The sequence below is a fragment of the Agelaius tricolor genome, unplaced genomic scaffold (assembly GCF_023055355.1).
Source record: "Agelaius tricolor isolate 1412-34295 unplaced genomic scaffold, bAgeTri1.0.p SCAF_23, whole genome shotgun sequence".
NCBI lineage: Eukaryota > Metazoa > Chordata > Aves > Passeriformes > Icteridae > Agelaius > Agelaius tricolor.
Window position 1 is genome coordinate 1,783,074 of NW_027269283.1, and position 24,140 is coordinate 1,807,213.

Genomic DNA, 24,140 nt, shown 5'->3' on the forward strand with positions numbered 1-24,140 from the left:
GAGCTCAGAGCATGAAAGGCAGCCTTAAACTTGTTTTCCATGCCTCAATCTGACTTTGGGGTTCATCACCCCATTCTTTTAGGCCAGTGCTCCATCTGGGTTGCTCAGACAGCAGTGCTGAGGTGTTGGGATCTTTAGCTTGTCAGAGTGACCCCAAGATGCATTGGAAAGTCTCTTTTCCCAGCCTGGCACTTGAAGAAGGAGTCAGGGCTCTTCATTTCTCAGTCTCAAGGTTGTTTATTGTATCTTATCTATAAAATTCTTTCTCCTGCCCAGCCAAGGTCCATCCAGCAGGACAGTTCCAGGCACTCTGCCTGCCCCCAGGGCAGTGTTATGTCTTTATACTAAAAACTACCTGTACAATATTTACAATTACTTCCCAATCCCTATCACCTGTGTTAGACACTGAGCTTCTACCCTAAACCAGTCTAAAAGTGCCAACATCACAGCAGAAGATGGAGGCCAAGAAGAAGAAGAAGGAGAAAGGCTGGACATGCCCAGATTCCTCCATCTTGCCTCCTGAACCCCCATACCAAAAACCCCAAAATCTACTTTTCCACCCCATGATAACTTCACTATTATTCTACTTAAACTGTTGTGGCTTGCTGATCTTCATATAAGGTTGATCATTTACTCCATGGGTCATAATCAAACCCACAGGTGTTCTGGGCTCTGTGCCAAGGTCTCTGAGCCCCCTGGCAGGCTCCTGGCCATCCTGGACTGCCAGAGGGACGTCCTGGGTTCCCACACTGAGGCTTGAGGAGCTGCTCTGTGTGCAGACCATGGCATGGAGCTGGTCACAGTTTGTATGCAAAGCAGAGCCCAGCCCCTGTGGTGTGTGCCCAGGCAGGCAGGGTTGGCTTTGGATTCAGACAAGGAAACAGCTGCCTTGAGGTGAAGCCTCTCAAGCTGCACCACATTGACTCCAAACCAGGAATGGAGATGGGTTTTTGTTCCCATAAACAGATTCCCTGGTTTCAGGAGCAGCTGGCTCAGCACCACACCATCTGTAGGGCTGTCCTGGCTGTGATGTGCTGTGTGGCTGCTCAGGGTGGGCTCTCACTGGGCCTGTGTGTGCTCATTTCCAGACAGAAGGAGTCACAAGGCGGCTGGCAGAGAGAAATGACTTTGTGTTGTTCCTGTTTACACTGATGACAAACAAAAAGACATTCCTACAAACTGCAACACTCATTGAAGATATCCTGGGAGTTAAAAAGGTTAGTTACTGCTTTCTTCATATCATTTTTATGGCATTTCAGCCCAGTGGAGCAAAGAGAGCTGTTGCTTTGAAGAGTTCCTGAGGATAGTCCTCAAAGCTGCCATTCTCACTTCTTGTAGCTTATTTGAAACCTGCCTGTTCACAGTGGTAATTAACTTCAATCACTTCTCATAAAGAAGCCAAGCTACTCCTGTGGTGTCATACTTGTAGTGCTTTTACCCAGTTCAGAGAATGGTGGCAGCTGTGTCCCCATGCTCTGAGTCATTAAAGAATAGCCCATGTTACAGACAAAGAAAATGAACTTCCTATAAATTCAGTTTTCATCCTTGCCTGCTTATTGTATTTGACATACTTCACTTGTCTTCCTCATATCTGGGAGCTTTCCTGTGTGTTCCTGGGTGTTTGTCACCTCTCTGAGGAGTTGTAGGCTGGGGACACAGGGCACTTAAATCTCCTGCACAAACCTGGTTATTGAACTTATTTACCAGCATCATTGCAGCTCAGTGCCCTGGTGTGATGCAAGTAAAACACTCGAGGTGTAACCTTGGGAAAACCTTGATTGGAAGGAGCCTGTGTGCATTTTGTGGAGAAGGCCAGGAGTCTGTAACCTAATACTTTATTATTTAGAATAAGATTGAGGTTGATGTGTTTCCTGAAATAGGAAACAAGCTCAGTCTATCTCAACAATTTTTTTTTTTGAAAGCTGTTTTCAACATCTTTTTATTAAAAAGAACTTCTGATAAAAACACTGAGAAATAATTTAGAAGTTCTTATCTGTGAGTTTTGAAGAAAAGACAGGATTGGAAAACAAAATTGAAACTTCTAATACCTAAACATAATTTATGTTTTAAATCAGGTTGTGGTTTTGTGAGTTTTTTAGTTAAAAAAAGGCCCCCAGATTTTTTTGTAAATATAAAAATAGTATTTAAAATATGGATATCTGTACTTTTGGAATTGCTAAGCCTGCCAGCTGTTGTAAATCCCAGCTGCTTCTCCTTTGCTATGCTGGAATAACCCAGAGAGCTCCCCAGGGAGGATCTGCCTGTGTTCACTTGCTGAGCATCCCATGTGACTGAGCTGCTGTTGCCTCCTCCAGGAAATGATCCAGCTGGATGATATTCCCAACCTGGCCAGCCTGGTGTCCAGCTTTGACCAGCAGCAGCTGGCCAACTTCTGCAGGATCCTGGCTGTCACCATCTCGGAGCTGGACACGGGCAGTGATGACAAGCACACACTTCTGGCCAAAAATGCCCAGCAGAAAAAAAACTTGGGCCCTTCCCGAGCTGAAATTAATCAAGGTAATTGTTGTGTTGTGAACAAATCAGAATAATCTCAGCAATGTATAAAGTTTTCCTCTTCTCAGTGTCACACAGTGTTATGTTTCTGAAAGATACTGAAAGTGTTGTGTCTTACAAAGCATTTTTCTTGATTCACTCCCCTCAGATTGTTTCCTGAAAATAATGTTTCCTGTGTAGCATTTGGTTTCATGTGGTGTTGCTAATTAGGTGGGTTAATTGCTGTCATTTCAGCACTCTCTGAGTGGCTTAAAATAATTGGATTTGTTTTCTGTGCCTTAGCCACGTCCATGGACTTCCCTCCAGCAGCTCTCAATAATTCTGTGTCCTCCATAAAATATGAATTCTTGAGCTAAAGCTGTCTGCAGTGTGGTTGCTGTTGGAGCAGTTCCTTCTCTGATTTTATCTGCTATTGTCCTGAACAGGATGTCTTGTCTTTATCAAAAAGAGAAGTGTGTTTAATATTAATTGTGTTGCCCAGTGTTACCAAACCAGCCTTGGAAATCTGTGGGGCTGGTCTCAGCCTTAACTTTGGGCACAGTTCAGCTTTCCTTATTGTGCTGAGTACTTCTCAGGTGCAGTTGTCTTGCCTAGAAGGATGAGTAGGAATTGAAAAAGGTAAAGTACCATCAGATGTAGATTGTGCTGTTTTCAGCTCTTGCTGTGCTGAAAAGCTTCTGAGCTTCTGAAGCAGATATTTGCATAGGCCCATGCCAAGCAAATGTTTAGCTAATCTTTTTTTTATGGGCACAATCAGAGACTGATTCAAAGGCTGTACAGTATATTCTATTTTTAAAATTTTATCAGGGAGCTTATTCATTCAGAGATGCAACTCTTTCATGTAATGTTCATGGCCAAAATCTTTGTCCTTTTCTCCTTGCCCCTGCAAGTGGGAGGTGAAGCTTTAGCCATGTATCTTTAATAAACAGGTCCTGTCATTAAATTATTCTTGAAGGCAAACTGCATCTCCCCAAACATTTGCAGAGCAGTGACTCCTGTCCTTGCACTGCTCTTTTTGAGGGTGCAACTCCACAGTTAAAAACCCTCACACCTGGGGCTGCTGTGGTGTGTTCTCCTCCTCTTTTGCTCCATGAGGAGCTAATTCAGGAACCTTTTACTTGAAAAGCTGTCTGCTCTCCTCCCTGCTGCTGCAGGGAGCCAGTTCAGTCACTACAGACCAACAACACAGGAGGGAAAATGAAGGAGGAAAGGGGAGCTGGAGCTGGCCCCTTCCAAAGGCTGCTGCTTTATTTCTGCCAGCTTGGTTTTCAGCCAGATCAGTTCCTTAATAAGGCTGGAGAGCAGCCCTGAATTGTTCTGGGGTATGGATGCTCTCTTCCAGTCCTTAACAGAAGAATGTGCTGAGTTCTTCCATCTTCAGATCTTTTTAACCAGCTCTTTTTAACCATATACTTCTGTATTCCTAAAGCAGATGTGCTGGTGATCTTACACTGCAATCAAATTCTTTCTCTTTATTTTTTTCAGCTACACTTCTGAATATTCCAGGCTTCATCGAGCGGTTGTGCAAACTGGCCACAAGGAAAGTGTCTGAAACAACAGGGACTTCCAGCTTCCTGCAGGAGCTGGAGGAGTGGTACACCTGGCTGGACAATGCCCTGGTGCTGGATGCACTGATGAGAGTGGCAAATGAAGAGGCAGAGCAGAGCAGTACAGGTACCTGACTTGCATCCCTCCACCCAGCAGCAGCTGAGGCATGTCTCAACCTTGCTCAGGGTTTGCAGGTGTTGCTTTTTCTGTCATCTTTTCCTGATTCCACTTTCCTTCCATGGAGGACTCACATATCAACATTTAGGTCTGACTGCTGTTTTGTTCTCATGTAGCACTGACTTTTTTACTGAATTAAAATTAGCTAAAGGAGAGACCCTCCAGCAGTGTGTGTGCCCTTTGCATGCTTAGCTAACACTGAAGGGGTGTGCATCCTCAGCCCTAAATTCCTCTGGAGTGATTAAAATAACCCTCCTGAGGTGAGTGGCTTCACCAACATTTTACTCTAAAACTTTGGCTCATGACTTTGGGTTCAAATGCATCATACCAAGCAAGTGGTCCCTTCTTTAAAAAGGAAAGGTAGTTCCAGTTAAATTAAAGAAGTTAATGGAAATAAAAAAAAAAATCCTTCCAGTGGAAGTGTTAATACAACCTTAGGAAAATGCTTTGGAGCATGTGTGTGGTTTGTTTCTTCACCCTTTGGGATGACAAAAATGCAGTGTATGTCTGGTACAACTCAAAGTACTTCACACTCCTGTTTCAGCTCTTAGCAGGGTAATTCTCTCTAAGGTTATGAAATTTATTTAACTGTGACCTAAGAATACTGGTACTGAGGTATAAAATGAAAATAGATTTAATAGTAAGTGCTTCTGATAATCTCCCATCTACTTTTATTACCTTTCTGCCATGCCCTGGTGCAGTAGTCTATTAATTCATTTAGGTGAGCCTACTTATTTTAAGGAGATGCTGCCATTTAGTTTGTTATGGAAAAATATTTCAGCTATATTTTTTCTCTAGCATGTAATTCAAATTGGTTTTTTGCTGTACATTATTATTTTTAGTTAAGAAGAAAATTCCAGCAGATGTGTGCTGTTCCTGCATCTGCAGTGTTCAGTGTAAAAGCAACAACTGTGACAAATCATTTCCTGTTGAAGCTGCCTCAGAGTCACATCTTTGCCATCTTTTTCAGAGTCTTCAGATGAGAGTGGACTGGCCAACACCTCCACAAGGACACAGCTGCCCCAGTCCATGAAGATCATGCACGAGATCATGTACAAGCTGGAGGTGCTCTATGTTCTCTGTGTGCTGCTCATGGGCAGGCAGAGGAATCAGGTGAGCCCCAGTGGATGCCCACACTCACACTTGGTGTCTCTTTAAACCTGAGTGCTCACAAGTGAGATCATGGGCACAGAAATGCCAGGGCAGAGCTCAAGCTGCAAAGCTGGGCAGTCCCATCCTGGCAGCCCTGCCCAGAAACCAGGCAGCATTTCACTGGGAGCAGCTGGGGCAGGGCTGCCCACACACTGCTCTGGTGCAGGAGGGGTGCAGGAGGATGCAGGAAGTGTGTGGCTACCTGGATGGTGTCAGGAGTTCTCCCCCCTCCTGGTGCCCAGTTTGGATGGAGCCCCTTCAGGCCTTACCCTTCTTTGGCTGCTTTCACTTTTGGAAATGCTCTGGATGATTTTTGCAGCATATTGCCATGACTTGGCAAAGTGTTCAGCTCCCAGCTGGGAAGGTGCACTTCAGTGCTGTCAGCACTGGTCACTGCCTGCGAATCCCACTCATCTGTTCCTTTGCCTTTCTTCCTTTTAAAATGAGAAAAAAAAAAAAAATTGTTCCCTGCCTCACACAGGCTTATGAAGAACCAGTCACTGCAGCTTGGCTGTGGTTTGATTTAAATAGGTCAAAAGCAGGTTGTGAAGGGAAAAGCAAAACAGTCCTTGGTGAGGTTTTGACAGGCTTCCAGCTTTGGCAGTCTGCTCAGCTCAGCAGAGCTTGGCATAGCAGGGGCATTCAGATGTCCTGGACACTGGGAGGGCCAAAAGAAAGGCTGTTATGTTAGGCAGGAGAGGCTGTGTTGTGAGCAGGGGGTTGGGGCACATTTATCTGCAGTATTTTGTTCTCTGGTCTAACCTCCCAGGGTATCAGTCACAAACACCCCCCAGGGCAATCTCCTAAATCTCTAATCTGAATACAGGTGCAGTTGTAGCTCAGTCCCAAACATAACTCACCTGTTCCCTCCAAACCTGCAGCAGAGCTTGAGGACCTCCCATCCCTGCAAGTGTTCAAGGCTGGGGCTTGGAGCAGCCTGGTCTGGTGGAAGGTGTCCCTGCCCATGGCAGGGCTTTAACATCCTTCCATCCCAAGCCATCCTGGGATTTTGTGACTCTAAGCAGACACTTGGCATTACAAGAAGCAGATTCTGCATAAGAGGAAGCAGAGGGAACCAATAATTCTTGCAGAAACCATAAACAACTCCTAATCATGTTGTCATTCCTTTTAGAAGTGCTGTTCCTGTTAGGCATGAAATAAAATGTAAACAAAGCCCAAAACTAACTGAAACTAGCAGAACATGGATCTATTAGAAGGACTTTTTATTTTCCATTGTATCAAGGTAGATAATTCATCCCTGCCTGAGTTCCCTACAAGAATGCAGGTTTAGAGATTCTGCAGAAACTGCTTGCAGCCTGCACTCATCCTGCTGCAGCTGAATGTGCTGGATTCCTTCCCCCCCTAGGTCACTTGTGGTGTGTTCCTGTCAAATGTGACAAGGCAAAAAATCTGCTGCTGAAGCAGCTAGCTTTGAAGATGAATTTATATTTTAATTTCCTGGGAAAATAACCCTTATCCTTCATCTGCTATTTCTGCCCCCATGCAGATGGGGAAACTAAGGATAAAGGTGGCCTGCAGTTCACTTCTTCCCAGGACTGATTCAGAACTGGAGTTGAATTCTTGAAGGATTTGAGTCATTGCATTCCCAAACACTTCTTGTCCAGAGCTAGGGAATTTTGTTGGTTTTAGAGTTTTGTTTTGGTTTTTGTTTGTTTGTTTTTGGGGGAGTTGGTTGGGGGGGGTTGTCCTTCATTTTGTTTTGCTTCATTTTTTATTTTTGTTTTGATTTGTGAAATCCTCTGCCTTTAAAACACATGCTACTGCCTTCATTCCTTAATCTGCATAAGACTTGTGTGGCAGATGTGAATCCCCTGCCCTTCCTGAGAGCCAGGCACAGGAGGGCCTGGAGCTGAGCTGTTCTCCATGGGAAGCTCTGGAGTGCAGGCACAGCAGTGTGCAGCAGCACCCTCAGACAAGCATCTCAGCTGCTTTTTGGTCTCTTTTCTGGGAAGGAATAAAAGCACAGGATTTGTGGTACCAGTCTGAGCAGCCAAAGGACTTGCTGGTTTAAGATTGGATTCATTTTGCATTGAATTTTATGAAGGGCATCACAAACCTGCTTCAGTTTGCTGTAATCATTGACATAATGGTCTGGCATTTGCTTGAAGCAAGGTGCAGCCTCCCAAACTCAACCTGTCCCCAAATGAATCTCTGAATGTTTGGTTTAAACTTGATTGCTGGCTAATTTGCATAAATGGAGAACTCTGCTAGCAGTGACTTAACTCCTCCTGGTGCCATGTTGGGGATGACCTCACCCTTGGGAATAAGTGGTGTTTCTCTGCAACTCTGGGCCTTTGCTGCCTTCTCATTATGGTCACACCCTAAATTACTCTCCTTGTATTTTTCTGGGCTGTCCTGCATGTCTGTGTTGTGGTGAAGAGCCATCAGCTGATTTCCTTGCTCCTGCTGTCAGGAGCCACACTGCACACACACAAACTCAGCTTAGCAGAGACAGTTTGAGTGTTGAGAAAGCAACAGAGCAATTTCTGTGAAGCTGAATGGCAGCAGGAAAAAGCCAAAGTAGCTTGAAAGTTGAATATAGAGCAGGGATTGTCTTGGCATCCTCAGGGAGAGTCATTGTAATGAGTTTGGGCTCTGGGAGAGAGTGATGCAGTGACATGACTGAGGAGCTTGGTCAGGTGAGAATTCAGAGCTGAGCAAACAGCACAGATTTGAAATCTGAGGCATTTGGAAAGGAGCAGATTGAGGAGTTAAAACTGAGTGTACAGAGCTGTTCCTTTAGTGAGGGTTGAGGCTCTTGGCTTCCTCCTGTTGTGCCTGTGCCATGGAGGGATAGGGGCACTACAGAGAACACTTTGTTCAGAGAGATTCCTGTCCAAGAGAGTTTCCAATTAATGAAGCACCAGACGACTCCAAGCTCAGCAATCTGTCAGGGCAGTGTGGGTAGGAAGGAGCTGGATGCTCCTCAGGTGTGTATTTGAGGTGCCCAGCATAAATTTCTGATTTCCATAAAGGTGGGATAGCTGGTGGCTACAGCTAAGAGGAGTGCAAAAAGCCATCAGCTGTGCTGCAAACTAGAACCAAAACCTGTAAAACAGCATCAGCTTCAGATATTTTGATTCATTCAGGTGTTTGAGTAAATAGAACAAAGTAAATTGATCTGCTTCAAATGCTGCTGTCCCAGTTCTGGATCTTGGGACAACCTGGGGTGTTTTTAAGTGATTTTGTTTGTTAATTTTAAGAAACATGTCCATTACTTGGGCACTTAATTTTTGCAAAATGTTGTACATTCCAGTCATGTGGTTTTCATTTGAAACCACATCTCAAGGAATAATGTTTATACTAGGTCTACATCTAATAAGAATCCCACTTTCCCCTTACTCCTCATCTTTTAAATTCCTTACATCAAAAGTATCCCAGCTTGGACTGAAGGTATTGAACAGGTGTTCACACCAAAATTATTCGCTTTTTTATATGAATTAAAGATATGTACTGATAAATGAACCTGAGCAATACGACTTTTTTTTTCTCTAAAGTTCAGCTTCTCTTTAACCTGAAGGAGTAGAGTGGTGTGGTTGTGTTACTGCTGGACTCTGCTCAGGTGTTTTGATGAACAAAACCAATATTGATGGGGTTTTTTTTGCCATCAGAGGCCTGCCTGAGCAGCAGCTGTGTGTCTGCAAAGGGCAAAGACACTTAGGGGCTTGAGTGGCTGCAGAATATCCCCAGCTCAGCTGTTTGGTGTAAAATGCATTTTCAGTGTGCTGGAAGCGATGTCCTGATGCCCAAAGCAGCTTCCAGAGACACAGTGGTTAAGTGAAGTTCTGGTGAAGAGCTTTATCCCAAAATCAATGCTTGGGTTAAACTTGTTTTCTATCCAGTGATATCCAGTGTGGATGTTTTCTGTCCACATCCACAAATGGAAGCTGCTGCACTGTGGTTAACACAAACCCTTGCTGTTTGAGACAAGAATTCACATCCTTTTGGCAGAGGATGACATCACTGAGCCCTTCTGTTTGCAGACTACATTAAATCTGTGTTTAGGCTGGAGCAGACATGTTTGTACCTCTCTTGTTCCCCAGGTTCATAAGATGATAGCAGAGTTCAGACTCATTCCTGGCCTCAATAACCTGTTTGACAAACTCATCTGGAGGAAGCACTCGGCCTCAGCCTTGGTTCTGCACGGACACAACCAGAACTGTGATTGCAGCCCGGTGAGCAGCCTCTGCAGTTCTGCAGTGCATTTTCATCCTGGCACACAGTTCTGAGGAGCTGTGCTGAGTAACTGGGTGTTTGTATCATCAGTGACTTGAGATGCTGTAGCACTCACATTTTGGGGGATTATTGATTTCATTGAAGTCTATCCTTGGCTCCTGTTAGCAATGCAGCAGGGCCAGTTTAGCCTCTCCCCTCTCTCCTGGTTTGTTTGTTCATTTGAAGGAACATGTCCATTTTGGGAACTGAGAAAGGAGTAAATTTCTGAGCCTGGAGGCCAGAGGTAGAAGACAACCAAAATTCAAAGAAAGGCTACCTAGGAGAGGCACAGAGTACAAATTGTACCACAGTCACCTTTAGGGGGTTGGGTTTGTGTTCTTTCCAAACCTAGACATTCTGAATTGATCAGTACAATTCTAAGCTTTTTTGCCTTTGCAGTGAGAAGGAATTACCTGTTCTGTGCATAGACTTGGAGGCAATCTCCACTTCTATTTTGGGAAGTGCAGCCTCTCCATTTGTGCAAGTCATTTGCTCTGCTGTCCAAAGGGGGTTGATTTGGAAAGGTTTTCCATTCAGCTGTTTCATGCCTGCTTGATAACTAATGACAGCCAAAAATACTAAAGAAATTATATTTTTTTTACCTTTCTTGTCTCCTTTTAGGACATTACTTTAAAGATACAATTCTTGAGGCTTCTTCAGAGCTTCAGTGACCACCATGAGTGAGTATGAGAAGCTGTGGTGGGTTGTGGCTTGGTGCTGTTTGCCTGGCTGTGGTTCCAGGTGTCCTGGGCACAGGGCAGGCTCCATGTGAAGGGAATGTTGTGCTGTCCCTAAACTTCATGTTCCTTTCAGCTCTTGCTGTAACAGCCTAAGAATTTGCTCTGTGGTGGGCATGTCTGAATATGTCTGAATATGGGTTTAACCATATTAAACCCATAATATGTGGGTTCAACCCAGCCCATTTTGTCTTGTGTTGAGATGAGCTGCAACATGTACAGGATGAGTTAACACTTTCTGGCTGAAGGAATAAGGAGGCAGCTTTCTTCTTTTTTGCCTTTTACTGAGAGCTGACAGTGAGCCAGGGAAATACAAAGAAATCTCCTGTCTGCCTTCAAAATAAATCCTTAGGAAAACTTGGGTGTGCTGGAATAATTAGAGGGGTGGTGCAGTTTGCTTGGGGTTATTTAATATATAATATTTAATGCTGTGCTGCTGGTACAGAGGTGTTTGAGACTTGTAGAATTGCATCCTGCATTCCATCAGTCCTGGGAGATGGTGTCCCTTCCTTACAAACTCCTGTGTTAGAGGCATGGTGCACTTGAGGTGCTGCTCATCCCTAGAGCCAGACTGGTATTTTTGTGCAGGATTTTAGTCCTGTTGGATGGATTTCAAACATCAGCCTTTTTGATTGTGGAATATTAACTTGGAGAATGCAGGAACTGAACATAGAGAGGGAATGCTGACCTGTTGTAAATCCTTCATGCAAGATATTATTTGCCTGGGAATCACTCCAGGTTTTCCAATAAAATCTCTACAGGTGATGTTACTACTTAATTGGCTGCTACAAAGATCTCAGGCTTGTTTGAGCAGAAAACAGCTCCCAGGTGTAGCATTGGAACAAGTGGAATCTGTTTGGGGGGTTGAAATAATTACATGAACTTTCTATGAAATCACAGATAAGCTGAGTTAACTGAGGACAAGCTGAGAGCAAAGTACTTGTATGCTGATGTTCCTTCAGTGAAATTATGTCCAAAGCAGACTTGCAGAGCTGTTCATTGCAGGGAGAGAAGGGCTCTGTTCTCATGGCAGAAACCTGGTCAGTCCACATCTAAGGGATCTTTACACCAGAGCCTCAGTGAGCACTAACCTGATGAGAGTGTTGGAAACAAGGAACCTCACACTCATCACTGCATCCTCTGCCCCCTGAGCTTTCCTGAAAAGGAATCTTTGCTGCCTGATTTTGAACACTTGCAAGCAGAAAGACTCTCGGGGAGCACACTGTGGGCAAAGGGGGCCACCTGGACTACATTTCTACTCTGTCAGATTTATTCTTTACAGACAAAATAATTTATTTTCATTATGAAAAGTTCAGTATTTGATAAAGAATTTATGTACGTTCCTGGGATTTATATCCATTTTTATTTGGATCTTTATTTTTCATGATATATTTAAATATTTCCAGGGTAGAGTTTGTTCAGATAATAAAATACCAGGATGACTTAATCCTTTTTTGCAGTTTCTGCTTTCTTACTTAGAAAGAGATTTATTACTTAAAAAGAGCAGTCACTATAGGGTGGAGTAAAACTTCAGGAAATGGAGAAAAAGTTTGCTATTTCATACTAATTTTGGTCTGAAATTCAGCAAATGTTGGTCTAGAATTTTTTTTTTTAAAATAGCATTATCCAGAAGAAAATACTTACAAACCATAAGATCCCAAACAAATCAGCAAAGAACCATCATCTCAAAGCTGGTCAGTGTTGGAAGTGGCATTTGGTAAATTTTGGAGGAGGTTTTCCCAAGCTGCAGCTGGCTGGCCTGATACAGGGAGCAGAGTGGGAATGCTGTGAAGAGTAGCCAGGAGAAAGCAGCTTCCCCAATCCTGCAGCCCTTGCAGTCCTGTGGCTCTGCTTTTCATGAAATTGCATTTTTGCCTCTTGAATTCATCCTGCTTTTCTCTCCTCCTCCCCACTGTGTTGCTTTAGGAACAAGTATCTCCTTTTGAACAGCCAGGAGCTGAATGAGCTGAGTGCAATCTCCCACAAAGCCAACATCCCTGAAGTGGATGCAGTGGTCAACACTGACAGGTGAGAGGGGAATGAGGGTGTTGGTCACAATTTAAGGGTTTGGGAAGCACTTCCAGTGTAAGTTTGACATCAGCTGTTGTGTTTGACCTCTGTCTGTCCACTACATTTCCATTTCAGTGACTCCTTTCAGTGGGAGGTGTCCAGGCTTGGGGGATGTTGATGGTCATTAGCAAATCTCAGGTGGGCTTGTGCTCAGAATAAGGTGCTTTAAAAACAAAAGGAGCTTTAAAACCCCTAAAAAAAAGGGAGTTGAGTTCATGGCTCAGGCTTCACTGTGATGTGCTGGGTCTGCCTGTCTGACTTTCCTCAGGTTGGGCATTGCAGACAGACATGCAAAATAAACTGTCATCCCTCAAATCATTTAATTGCTATCAAAGCTTAATTCTGGCATTCAGGAGCAGTGTGTGCACACATAAATGTCCATTTCCAGGCTGCATGAACACATCCAAGTGTCTGCTGAGAATATTTTAACAGCAGCTAATAACCTGAAGAAGCTAAATTAGATTAACATGTTAAACCACTTAGACAGTCTCTTCTCTTGCATTTGAGTATCTGTTAGGTGGACTGTTTTGATCTAATAATCTCTTTAATACATGATTCTGGTGTATAAAGCTCAGCAGATGGAAGGTTGTTTGCAGAATTTATTTTGTCAGAGTACTCCCAGGGTATCAGCAGGAACTTGGTCTGCACAGAGCAGATTTACCTCACTCCAAAAGGGAATCTCTAAGAGGATTTCTAGATTACAGTCATTATCATAATACTGTGTCTAATTGGGAAGAAGTTTTTTTTCACCCCTAGCATTTAGTTTTCATGTTGCTTTTCTTGATACATGAGATCAAGGCATTACTTCTGAATGAATTTAATGCAGGTGGATGCTCCACTGAAGGTGCTGTTTAATACAAGTAAAATTGCAGTTGTACAGCCTAATGTAGCACACAGCTTTCCATATCTGCTCTGCCTCCTAAATGGAATTTAGACTTCCCTTTACATTTTTTGAGGGGGAAAAGGGGCTTTCTTTCATTCCTAAGCTCAAATGTAGTATTTTTTTTTTTATTCACACAAGGTGTGAATTGGTATTTCTGAAATTATTAAAATTTGGAGAGTAAGTTTTTATTTTGGACTTATTGGGAAGTCACGGTGCAGATATTGCAGATATTTACCAATAGCAGTGAGGAGAACTCCTCTGCTGGTAGAACTAGCACAATATTTGTACTGTGTACTTCAATCCTGAGATTGGATCATCAAAAGCTCTGGAGCAGTGACTGAATTCAGTGCTCAGTGCTTGCCCAGCCCTTCCACCCAGCTGTGATTTCTCCCCTGCTGCAGGAGCCTTGTCTGTGATGGGAAGAGAGGTTTGCTGACCAGACTGCTTCAGGTCATGAAGAAGGAGCCAGCAGAATCCTCCTTCAGGTGGGTTCACTTTGCCTCTGAGGAGGTGTTTGAGACCCCTGGGATGTAGCTTTGGTTTTGTCCAGCTTAGAGCTGCTGAGAATGTTGGAGAATAGGCAGTGGAAAGTTCTGGCTGTGTTGTGCTGTGGTGGCAGTGCAGGTGTGAAGAAATCACAGCCAGTGATTTTCTGCTGGATCAACAGGTCTGACTCCAGCTTCAGAATGGAATGAAACAGTTCAGGAAAGTGGATTTAAATTGCAGTTGTGATCAAGCACTTCCCTTGCCCCAAAACTAACACCTCCTTTCTTATTTTTCTCAGGTTTTGGCAAGCAAGGGCAGTTGAAAGTTTTCTGCGAGGCACCACCTCCTATGCAGACCAGATGTTCCTCCTCAAGAGAGGGCTCCTGGAGGTAAGTAAATTTATGTCAGGCATCCTCCATAGCAATCAAGAAGGATTTATCTGCAGTGAACCAAAAGAGGATAAAAATGTAATGTTAAATATTATGATGGGTTTAGCAGAGAGATGAAGGCCACTCAAGCTGCCCCCTGCAGTAGTGGGGGAATTAACACTCAGGGAGATAAGTCAGGATCATACTTTACTGGAGAAATCACAATGGATGCAGCAATAATAATAATAAATGAAAAACTGCCCCTTATTCCTGTGTAACTGTGACAAATACTGGCAACACTTCCAAAAAATACCTGTGAATTCTGCTTGTGGCAGCCAGGTGTGGCCACTTGTGTAACCTGCATCACTGGGAACTCATTTTAACAGGATACTCATCTGAATTGTTGTCTTTAGTTTGGTGCTGTGGCATTCAGTCTCCCAAGAACTTGCAGATAAATGCTTTAAATATTGATTAAATCAGAGTCTGTGTTGTGCTGCTGGCTTGGACTAAGCTGTGGCACTAACATGTTTTCCTTCCCTGCCAGCATATTCTCTACTGCATTGTTGATAGTGAGTGCAAGTCACGGGATGTGCTTCAGAGTTACTTTGACCTTCTGGGAGAGCTGATGAAATTCAATATTGATGCATTCAAGAGGTTCAACAAATACATCAACACGGATGAGAAGGTAAATATTTGTAAGAGCTGCCCCCTTTGGCTCAAATTACACCCTTTTATAAGCAAACATAGCACTAAAACTTGGATTCATTTGGGTTTGGTGTGGTTTCAGAGCTTGGGGCACAATAAACATTAAGGGCTGAGTTGCCAAAGCCCCTCAGTGTTTTCAGCAGTGCTCCAGCTGTCCTGAGGCAGTGAATGCTGAGCTGGTCAGCAAACATTGCCCTGTTCCATGATAGGCAGGCCTAAGGTCAGGCTCAAGGGTAGCAGAACATTTCCTGTGCAGTTGCCAGATTTGTGGTTTAGTAATAGTTGTGGACATTGAGACAGCTCCAAAAAACATTTACTGGAGCTTGCAGTGGGAATTCCTTCATGAATAAGGCTTAAAATACTTGATACTGCAAACAGATGTAGATATTTGATGTTATTTGAATTTAGAGACACTTTAAGAAGCCGTGGCTTATGTAATTAACTATAAAATTGAGCTGCACATCAGTGGGCAGCTCTATACAAAGTGGTTTCATGCTCTTGTGCACTTTGGACATTTAACATCAGCTGGTGGGTGGGTTCTGAATGGCCTTACACTCTTGCTTTTGTTGCTGTAATTTTTCTCTCATTGCTGTTAGGTCTGGTAGGCTTTGGAGAAGGGATGTATAAATGTATTTAAAAGAAAGCTGTATTTATTTTGAGGGTTTTTCTCTAGTAAATGAACTCAAACATTCTAGAGAATGTCTTTATATTTCCTCTGTGTTTCCTGTTTATTGATCTCTGACTGGGGTTAGCTCTCATTCTGTGTGACTCCCTCACTGTATTCCTCCCTAGTGCTGTCTGCTTGTACAAAATTAGTTCAGGAAAATATGGAGCTGCAGGAATTCCCCCTCTTTCAGAACAATTAGTGTATGAAATCTCACTTTCATTGGAGTGCCATAGCTTCAAAAGAGATTTTAGGGATGTCAGGATGTCAGGATTTCTCCATTCCATAGTGTTTTTAAGATCCTTTTGTCAGCCCTCAGTGCCAGTGTTGGCTTGGGTGGGGTGAGGCAGAGTTGGGAGCAGTTTCTCCTCTTACCTTGTTAGAGATAACAAAAAGGTAATGACCCTGAGTATATTTAGATCTTTGAAATTCAGCACTAAAAAGTGTTTCTGTTCAGTTCCAGATATTTTTAAATCAGATCAACAGCTCTCTGGTGGACTCAAACATGCTGGTTCGCTGCATCACGCTGTCCCTGGACCGCTTTGAGAATCAGTCTGATGCTAAAGGTGGGCAGGAAGCAGTGGGGTGGGACTGGGGGTGTTCAGTGCTGATGATGGTTAATGTAAATCTGGGCTTTGACACCCCTGAAAGTTTGAGCACCAGTTCTTACTGCCCTTGGTGCTTGGATCAAGGTGTCTGAACCTGCAGCCCCTGGATATAGGAGTGTGTCCTGCTGACAGAGTGACAAAAGTATCCTTTGTTTCCCCAAAAAGGAAAGAAGCCCAGAAGTTTCTCTCCTCAATGAGGTGAAAAAGCCACCTCATAGGACCTGGGGGACTTCACCTCAAACTTGAGGTTGGCCAATTGGACAGGAGCCAAAAAGTCCTGCCTGGGCAATTTACTAGAAAAAGAAGTGAACAAAGAAACTAATCACTTTTGTGGGGTGTTTCACCAGGAGCAAAGACTTCCTGCACCTAGCTCAATCTTTCTCTGTTTGTTATTTTGCCTTTTATTAAATCTTTTTGTTTCCAGCACTGCAACAGAAGCCATCCTGCTAATTTTTATGCCTCTAAAGGTAGCTGAGCTATCTTGGGTATGTTATAGACTTCCAAGAGCTCATGAGACCTGGCTCAAAGAAGCTACTATAATGTGGTGGTGTTTGCAGGGGTCCCAGGACAAGAGAAGAGATGAGAATCTTGACTCCATGTTTCAGAAGGCTGATTTATTATTTTATGATATATATTATATTAAAAGAAAATTATATATTAAAAGTATACTAAAAGAATAGAAGAAAGGATTTCATCAGAAGGCTGGCAAGGAATGGAAATGATAATAAAATCTTGTGATTGGCCAGTAATTAAGAACAACCACATGAGACCAACCAAAGATGCACCTGTTGCATTTCACAGCAGCAGATAATTATTGTTTTTCTTTTCCTCTGAGACTTCTCAGCTTCTCAGGAGAAAAAATCTTAATGAACAGATTTTACATGAATGTGTCTGTGACACTCTAACACCTGGTGGTTGTGTTTCTCCTCTTGCTGCAGTGGCAGAGGTGCTGTCCGAGTGCCGCCTCTTGTCCTACATGTCCCAGATGTCCATGAGAATGTCCTTCCTCTTCCGTCTCATCAACATTATCCATGTACAGACACTCACACAGGTAAAGAGCTGCCAGGGACCTTGCACTTGCCTGACTGGGACTGCAGTGGTGAGCAGGGCTGAGCCTCCTTTCCCTGGAGGACACCCAAGTCCCTTTTTCCTTGCAAGAACACTTCCACTGTGTGCTTTCCACAGGCTTGTTTTATAGCAACGTGTATACAACAGCTGTCTTGGTATTTAGATTTTTTTTTGCTGTGTCATTTTTACTTCCAGGAAAATGTGAGTTGTTTGAACACGAGTTTAGTTATCCTAATGCTGGCCCGAAGGAAAGAAAAACTCCCTTTTTATCTGCGCACCTTGCAACAGATGGAATACACAGAAAAATACCCTGGCTTCATCCTGAACAACTTCCACAGCCTCCTGCGATTCTGGCAGCAGCATTACCTCAACAAGGACAAAGACAGCACCTGCTTAGAAAATGTATGTGACCCTCTTAGCATGGCAGGAGCTGATCACAGCAACACCTGTCTGCCAGTCCCCTGGCAAAAATGGGAGCTTGGGAAGGGAAAGAAGGGAGGAAGTTCTGCCCCCAGTGTAGCTCTGTGGTGCTTTTCACAGCTCAGGCTGCCACAAGGCACATGCTGAGCTTCCCCAGAAACAGAGCCTGAGCTCCTGGCTGCGGCACACAGAAGTGAGACTTGCCAGTGCTGAGTGGGGTGGAGAGGCAGGGCTGGCAGGATGGCCAGGGAGGGGGAGGCAGGACAGAATGCAGTTCCCAGAGTAGTTAGCACCTTAGCCAGACTGTTCCCTCTTCCTGGTGTTGCAAACAGTGCAGGAGGATTATCTGATGGAGCTGCTGGAAGCCAAGGGAGCAGCCTGCAGGTTTCTGTGCCAGAGCTGGCTTGTCCTGGGTCACTGGTGGGTAGGAATAACCAAGTGTCCAGTTATGTGGGGGACACATGGTCTGATGTTGGGCTGCTGGGGTGGCCCTTTGTCTCTGAGGGAATAATGAGGAGGGTGTGAGCAGGGAGTGTGTTGGTTTTTGTGCTCTCAGGAGCAGGAGCTACTTCCAGCATTGGCTTATCTGTGGCACCACAGGGTCCCAGTTTGTGTGTTTGGACTGGACAGCAGAGGACAAGTGTGGATTATGGGTGTACTGGTCCAGGCAGGCTGGGGTCACCCTGTGCTCCTCTTAGCAGCTGCCAGAGGCACGGGGGGTCCTTGTCTGCATCTGGAGAGTGTAGAGAGTGCAGCTCTTCAACACCCAGGGAGGGAGGGCAGAGTGGGGAGCCCAAAGTGTTGCTCACACTGTGGGGCTGGGCAGCTCAGGCTGAACAGGGAGTGATTTTCAGCTTTGGGAGGTGTTCCTGCTGTCTGACCCCCCTGTTATCTGTGCCCACAGAGCTCCTGTATTAGTTTTACCTACTGGAAAGAGACTGTTTCGATACTGCTCAGTCCGGACCGGACGTCCCCCTGTGCCATAGTCAGCTACATCGACGAGGCGTACATGGACATTGACAGAGACTTCTCCGAGGAGTAATTCCCACCTCCAGCGTCTGATGGGCAGCTCGGAGGGTCCCTCCCAGCGCGGGGATTTTCAGGGATACGCTGTGTAGTGTGTGTGTGCAGCTCGGAGCTGCGGAGCGTCGTCCCGCCCCTGCCAGCCCCCAGCTCTGACCTCTGAGGCTCGGACAGCTCTCTGGGCAACACATTCAGGGATGTATCTTCCAGTTGTTCTGGGATAAAATTAATCACCTGCACAAACCAGCCTGTATTATTTTTTTTTTCCTCTCTCCCAGTCCGGCAGGGCTGGCAGAACGGGTTTTGCTGACATGAGGGTTCTCTTCTCTGTATGTGCCCGTTGAGGTGTGGCTCTCTCAAGGCTGCCAGGACAAGCAAGTTGAAAAGCACAGCAATTGCCCTCCAAGTGTGAGGTCCAAGGAGCCCATCTGAGCAGGACCCCAGCACCAGCCACGTGCAAAGCCACCACGAGGACTCCCTGCAGGTGTTAACTCTTCCACCGGGCTTTGGAATCAGGGCTTTGGGCTTGGTTAGAGCATGAGTGTGTGTGCGTGTGTGTGCTTTTAATTCCTGAGAGCCCCAGCTCCAGTCACCTCTTTACCATCGCCTTTTGGATCATTTGGTACTAAATCTGTCTGTGCATTAGGAGAGAACCTCTGCTCCTGCTGTCCTTCCTGCACATCCTTCCCATCCGGAGGCGTTTGCAGTGCTGGAGAACAGAGACATTTCAGCAGTGGTGGAATTGCAACAGGGGTTGGCTTTTTCACGGAGCACTAGCATTAAAATGTACTAATTTTTTAAACTTGTGGCTTGTCCCTTCTTGGGTAACTAATCTGGTTTTAAAATCCTTTTCAGGACCATTGCTCTTGATGTTAACCTGCTATGCCTGGAAGTCTTATGTCAGTCTCTGCTTTCAGCCCCTAATATCAACACATACATTAATCTTGAAAGTGCAATATTTACTGGAGATGTCCGTTTTTTCCTGGATCTGTTTTAATCAGAATGTGTTAAATGCTGGGAATAAACACTCCTGGTTGAAAGTAACTTTGTAGGATATGTTGGGAAGGGGGAATGGGGTTTTGGCAGTCTTGATTGCCAAACCTGCATGTGCCCTGCCTGCTCACCAACACCATGTTGCTCCAACACATTCCAATACCCAGGAATGAGATACACTACACTTAAGCCACTTCCTTTAAGTCAGAAACATGTCTTGCAGCTATAGCTAAAAGAAATCAGTTTTGAAACCACATCTGAATTTTTTTAACGTTTTCTAATTTATTTGACGAGATGACTTTGGCTCTGTCCAGGCTCCAGAGGGGTGAGGATGTCCCAGAGCTGCAGCCTTTCGTCTCATTGTTGCCAGCAGCATGAAACCCACCCTGAGGCTCCCTGTGCTGGGGCTGGAGGAGTGAAGGAGGCTCCAGCCCCAGGAGTAGGACTTATCTCTGAGCATCTCCCTTCTCCTTTCTCTTCTCCCACTCCTCAGTGTCCTGCTGTGGGCTCACAGGGTGGTCAGAGCTGCTGAGCTTGTGCATAAAGCTGGAGCCTTGCAGGAACTCCTGGAGTTCCTGGTGTCCCTCCCTGGGAGCTGCACCCTGCTCTGGTGAGGGTACCCTGGGGAGCTTCTTGCCATGGCAGCTTCACCTCTGTTCCTCACCAGGTCACCCCCGCCCTGCCCCTCCCTCCCCTCAGCTCATTTCTTTCTCATCTGTACTTTTTTTGTTCTTGGGTATTTGTGTTTTTGGTGTATCTTTGCTTCTTCTTAACTGTAATAGATGTACACTTAAAATAAATGCTTCAAATTAAAAGGCTTTTAAGTTAAGGGATGCCTTTTCCACAGTGTAGTTAATGGGTGCATCCACTGACTGCTGCTGTAACCCTGCAGTCTCACTCCCTTGTGTTTTAAAGACAGTTTGGGGCCCAGCTGCCTCTGGCCTTGCCCATGGGCCTGGGGGAAGCTGAGCTGAGCCTACACCATCTCTGGGGGTCCTCCCAGGCCTGGGAGCACAGGCTGGGCTTTGCTTTTGGGCTGACTGGGCAGAGAAGGGCACAGGGCAGCTCCTCCAGGGGTGGAGCGTGCTGGGCTCCAGGGAAAAGGCTCTGCCCCAGTGCTCAGAGGGTCACAGGCAAATCCCAGCTGGGGCCACGTTCCTTTGGGATGTCTGTCCGTGCCAGATGCCACAACACCCTCATGGTGAGAGGGCCCAGACCCATGGAGGTGGGCTGGGAGGGAGGTGGGACCCCTGGCACTAACAAATACCTCTGGAAGTGTGCACTGTCCCCGTGGATTGCTGAGGTTCGTGCTGCCCTGATTAATGCCGATTTGCTAACTGCAAATAATCATATTAAATGGAAACTATTAAAGAAATCTATTTTAAAGAAATGAGTGGAGGTGTCTTTTCTTTCCAGTGCCTTTGCCGAAGCCATAACCCCCTCCAGGGCTGTAGTAGGGGGTGTTATGTTCTCAGCAGTAGTGGCTGAGGTCTGGTGTGCCTCATGCCTCAGCTCCCCTGCAGGTAGAGATGTGTTCTGGTGGGGAAGGATGAGGAAAGGGCTCTTTTCCCAAAACCCACCCCAAGCCAGGGCCATAGCGCTGGGAGAGAGAGGACTGAGCTTCTCTCCTGCCTGTGTCTCCCTGTGAAGATGCTCCCCAAGACCCCAGGGGCAGAGGCCAGGCCCTGGTTACCCTGTGACACACAACAGAGCCAGTCCTGGTAATCTACGTTTATTTCTGCAATGCAAAGCTGATAGTGACTGTTGCAGCCACTCGCCTCCAAACTACAGCAGCAGCTGGGACAGCACAGGACAGGACACCCAGGCTCTTAATGCTGGAAAAAAATCCCCAAAGGGCTTTGGTGAGAGGAGGGATCCAGAGGCACAGAGCACTCTGCCACCCTTCAGCCCCAGCATCAGGGGGAGGTGAGGCAGCAGTGCCACAGCTGGGTGTGGCTGTGGCTCCAGGGCTGGCAGGAGCCGGGCCCAGCTCCCCACACTCCCATTCCAGGGCTGCCCACCTTGGAGATGGCCACGTCCCTGCTGCGGGCACGCAGTTTGTTGACCTGGCTCTCGGCGATGTCGGCGCGTTCCTCGGCGTCGTCCAGCTCGTGCTGCACCTTGCGGTACTTCACCAGGTTGGAGTTGGCCTGCTGCTCCTGGGGAGGGAGAGAGGAGGGGAGGGTGCATGGGGCACAGCAGGGACATTGCAGCCATGGAGGCAGTCCCAGGGAGGGACAGCCCTGTCCCCTGTCCCAGAGCAGTGACAGGCACTTACTGCCTCCTCAAACTGGCGCTTGTAGCTCTTGACCTTGCTCTGCAGCTTGTCAATCAGGTCCTGCATCCGAGCCAGGTTCTTCCGGTCTTCCTCAGCCTGCAAGTGCCCCAGCTCCCTTAGCCAGACCCCAGCAGCCCCTCAGCTCTACCTTTATCAGAGTCCCAGTGTTGCCAGGTGACAAACACAGCACCAACCTGCCCCACCAACCCAGCCTGGTGTCACAGCACCTGTCCCTTGGTCCCCCCTTGTGTCGCATCAGCCAGCTCAGGAGGTGCTGGGAAATGGGCAGAAGGACCCATTTGTGACAGGGAGAAGCTTGTGCAGTTGTCATTGCCCACATGGAGCCCAGAAGCAGCCCAGGCTGGGCTGGGCTTTGTGGATGGGTTCTGGGATAGCATGAGGCCAAGCAGAGAGGATTGTGCCAGGTGCTGCTGGACCAGGGCTGCACCTGTGTCCAGAGCTGCTGTACCTGGTAGCTCAGCTCCTTGATCCTGCGCTCGTACTTGCGAATGCCCTTCTGGGCCTCTGCCATCTTCTTCTGCTCCCCATCCAGCTCTCCCTCCAGCTCCCGCACCTGCAGGGGACACAGACTGCTCAGCACTTGGCTCCCAAGCACCAGTGCCAGCCCAGCTAAAGCCAAGCCACTTTCCCAGCTCAGAGAAGCCACAGTAGAGGCTAAAACCATCCTGAGCAGGGCCCAGCCTGACAGAGCTTGGGGACTGTCCCCTGTTCCCCCAGAGGCACCACCTGTCCTCAGAGGGATGGGGCAGAGTCTGGTGCCACAGGGACTGGGGCAGCCCCAGGAGTTGGCTCCTGAAGAACACAGCCAGGGATCTGCCCCTACTGTCTCACCCTGGCCTCCAGCTTCTGGATCTGCTTCTTGCCCCCCTTGAGGGCAATCTGCTCTGCCTCGTCCAGGCGCATCTGCAGGTCCTTGATGGTCTGCTCCATGTTCTTCTTCATGCGCTCCAGGTGTGCGCTCGTGTCCTGCTCCTTCTTCAGCTCCTCTGCCATCATGGCAGCCTGCGAGGCCAAGAGCAGGGGGACATCACCTCAGGGCCAGGCAGCCCTGCCAGACCAGGGCTCAGTGGAGGTGTGACACCCACACAGCAGTCCCCACCACTCTCTTACATCTGTGATGGCCTTCTTTGCCTTCTCCTCGGCGTTGCGACACTCCTGCACCGCGTCCTCCACCTCGCCGCTCAGCTGGGAGACATCTGCCTCCAGCTTCTTCTTCTGGTTGATCAGACCCATGTTCTGCACAGAGAGCAGGTGCAGTGTGACCAGGGCTGGTCACTCACCACGGCTGGACAGACTCACCAGTGCAGACAGGGGGCTTGGCAGTGCCTCCTCACCTGGGAGTGGAGCAGGGTGACCCTCTCGGTGCTCTCCAGCAGCTCCTGCTCTGCCAGCTTCCTGCTCCTCTCGGCCTGCTCCAGCGCCGCCCGCAGCTCCTCCACCTCTGCCAGCAGCAGGTTGCTGCGGCGCTCCAGGGCACCCACCTGCTCCTTCAGGTCATCATTGTGGCGCTGGGTGTCATCCAGCTCCATCTGCAGGTCCTGTGGGGCAGCGCGGGGTCACTGGGGACAGCCAGGAGCCGGGCTGGCAGCAGGGACGGCACCGAGTCTGTCCCAACCTTGATCTGGGCCTGGAGCTGGCGGCCCAGCTTCTGGAACTCGGCAGCCTGGCGGTTGGCGTGGTTCAGCTGGAGCTCCATCTCGTTCAGGTCCCCCTCCATCTTCTTCCTCAGCCTCACAGCCTCGTTCTTGGCCCGGGCCTCAGCATCCAGCGAGGCCTGCATGGAGTCCATGGCACGCTGGTGGTTCCGCCTGCAGGACAGGCCATGCATCAGCCACATCCCCTGGGGACACCCAGCCCTGCCCCTGCAGCCACATCCCCTGGGGACACCCAGCCCTGCCCCTGCAGCCACATCCCCTGGGGACACCCAGCCCTGCCCCTGCAGCCATATCCCCTGGGGACACCCAGCCCTGCCAGGGCCATAGTGCCAGCTATTCCCCTGTGGCCACGTCCCAGACTGTCCCCTCACCCCACACACCTCAGGTTCTCAAACTCCTCATCCTTCTCTGCCAGCTTCCTGTCCATCTCAGCCTTGATCTGGTTCAGCTCCAGCTGGATGCGCAGGGTCTTGCTTTCCTCATGCTCCAGGGCTCCCTAGAGACAGCTCAGCCATGGGAAGGTGGTTCCTGGGA

The 24,140-nt window shown here is 47.1% G+C and overlaps 2 protein-coding genes across 2 annotated transcripts in view; one reads left to right on the forward strand and one right to left on the reverse strand.

The window, feature by feature from the left end:
• Positions 1-21,042, forward strand: part of TRPC4AP (transient receptor potential cation channel subfamily C member 4 associated protein) — a 37,698-nt gene extending 16,656 nt beyond the window's left edge. The window contains exons 6-19 of the mRNA XM_071447038.1: positions 1,089-1,217; positions 2,316-2,517; positions 4,000-4,188; positions 5,210-5,352; positions 9,456-9,587; positions 10,249-10,307; positions 12,291-12,392; positions 13,719-13,802; positions 14,102-14,192; positions 14,716-14,856; positions 15,998-16,106; positions 17,087-17,199; positions 17,412-17,618; positions 18,541-21,042. Of these exons, the coding sequence (XP_071303139.1) occupies positions 1,089-1,217; positions 2,316-2,517; positions 4,000-4,188; positions 5,210-5,352; positions 9,456-9,587; positions 10,249-10,307; positions 12,291-12,392; positions 13,719-13,802; positions 14,102-14,192; positions 14,716-14,856; positions 15,998-16,106; positions 17,087-17,199; positions 17,412-17,618; positions 18,541-18,678 (1,839 nt within the window). The 3' untranslated portion in view covers positions 18,679-21,042. The remainder of the gene's footprint in view (positions 1-1,088; positions 1,218-2,315; positions 2,518-3,999; positions 4,189-5,209; positions 5,353-9,455; positions 9,588-10,248; positions 10,308-12,290; positions 12,393-13,718; positions 13,803-14,101; positions 14,193-14,715; positions 14,857-15,997; positions 16,107-17,086; positions 17,200-17,411; positions 17,619-18,540) is intronic.
• Positions 19,016-24,140, reverse strand: part of MYH7B (myosin heavy chain 7B) — a 35,111-nt gene continuing 29,986 nt past the window's right edge. The window contains exons 34-42 of the mRNA XM_071446517.1: positions 23,987-24,102; positions 23,567-23,759; positions 23,286-23,489; positions 23,062-23,187; positions 22,783-22,953; positions 22,400-22,504; positions 21,931-22,026; positions 21,674-21,811; positions 19,016-19,021 (exon numbers count right to left, since the gene is read on the reverse strand). Coding sequence (XP_071302618.1) covers positions 19,016-19,021; positions 21,674-21,811; positions 21,931-22,026; positions 22,400-22,504; positions 22,783-22,953; positions 23,062-23,187; positions 23,286-23,489; positions 23,567-23,759; positions 23,987-24,102 — 1,155 coding nt within the window. The remainder of the gene's footprint in view (positions 19,022-21,673; positions 21,812-21,930; positions 22,027-22,399; positions 22,505-22,782; positions 22,954-23,061; positions 23,188-23,285; positions 23,490-23,566; positions 23,760-23,986; positions 24,103-24,140) is intronic.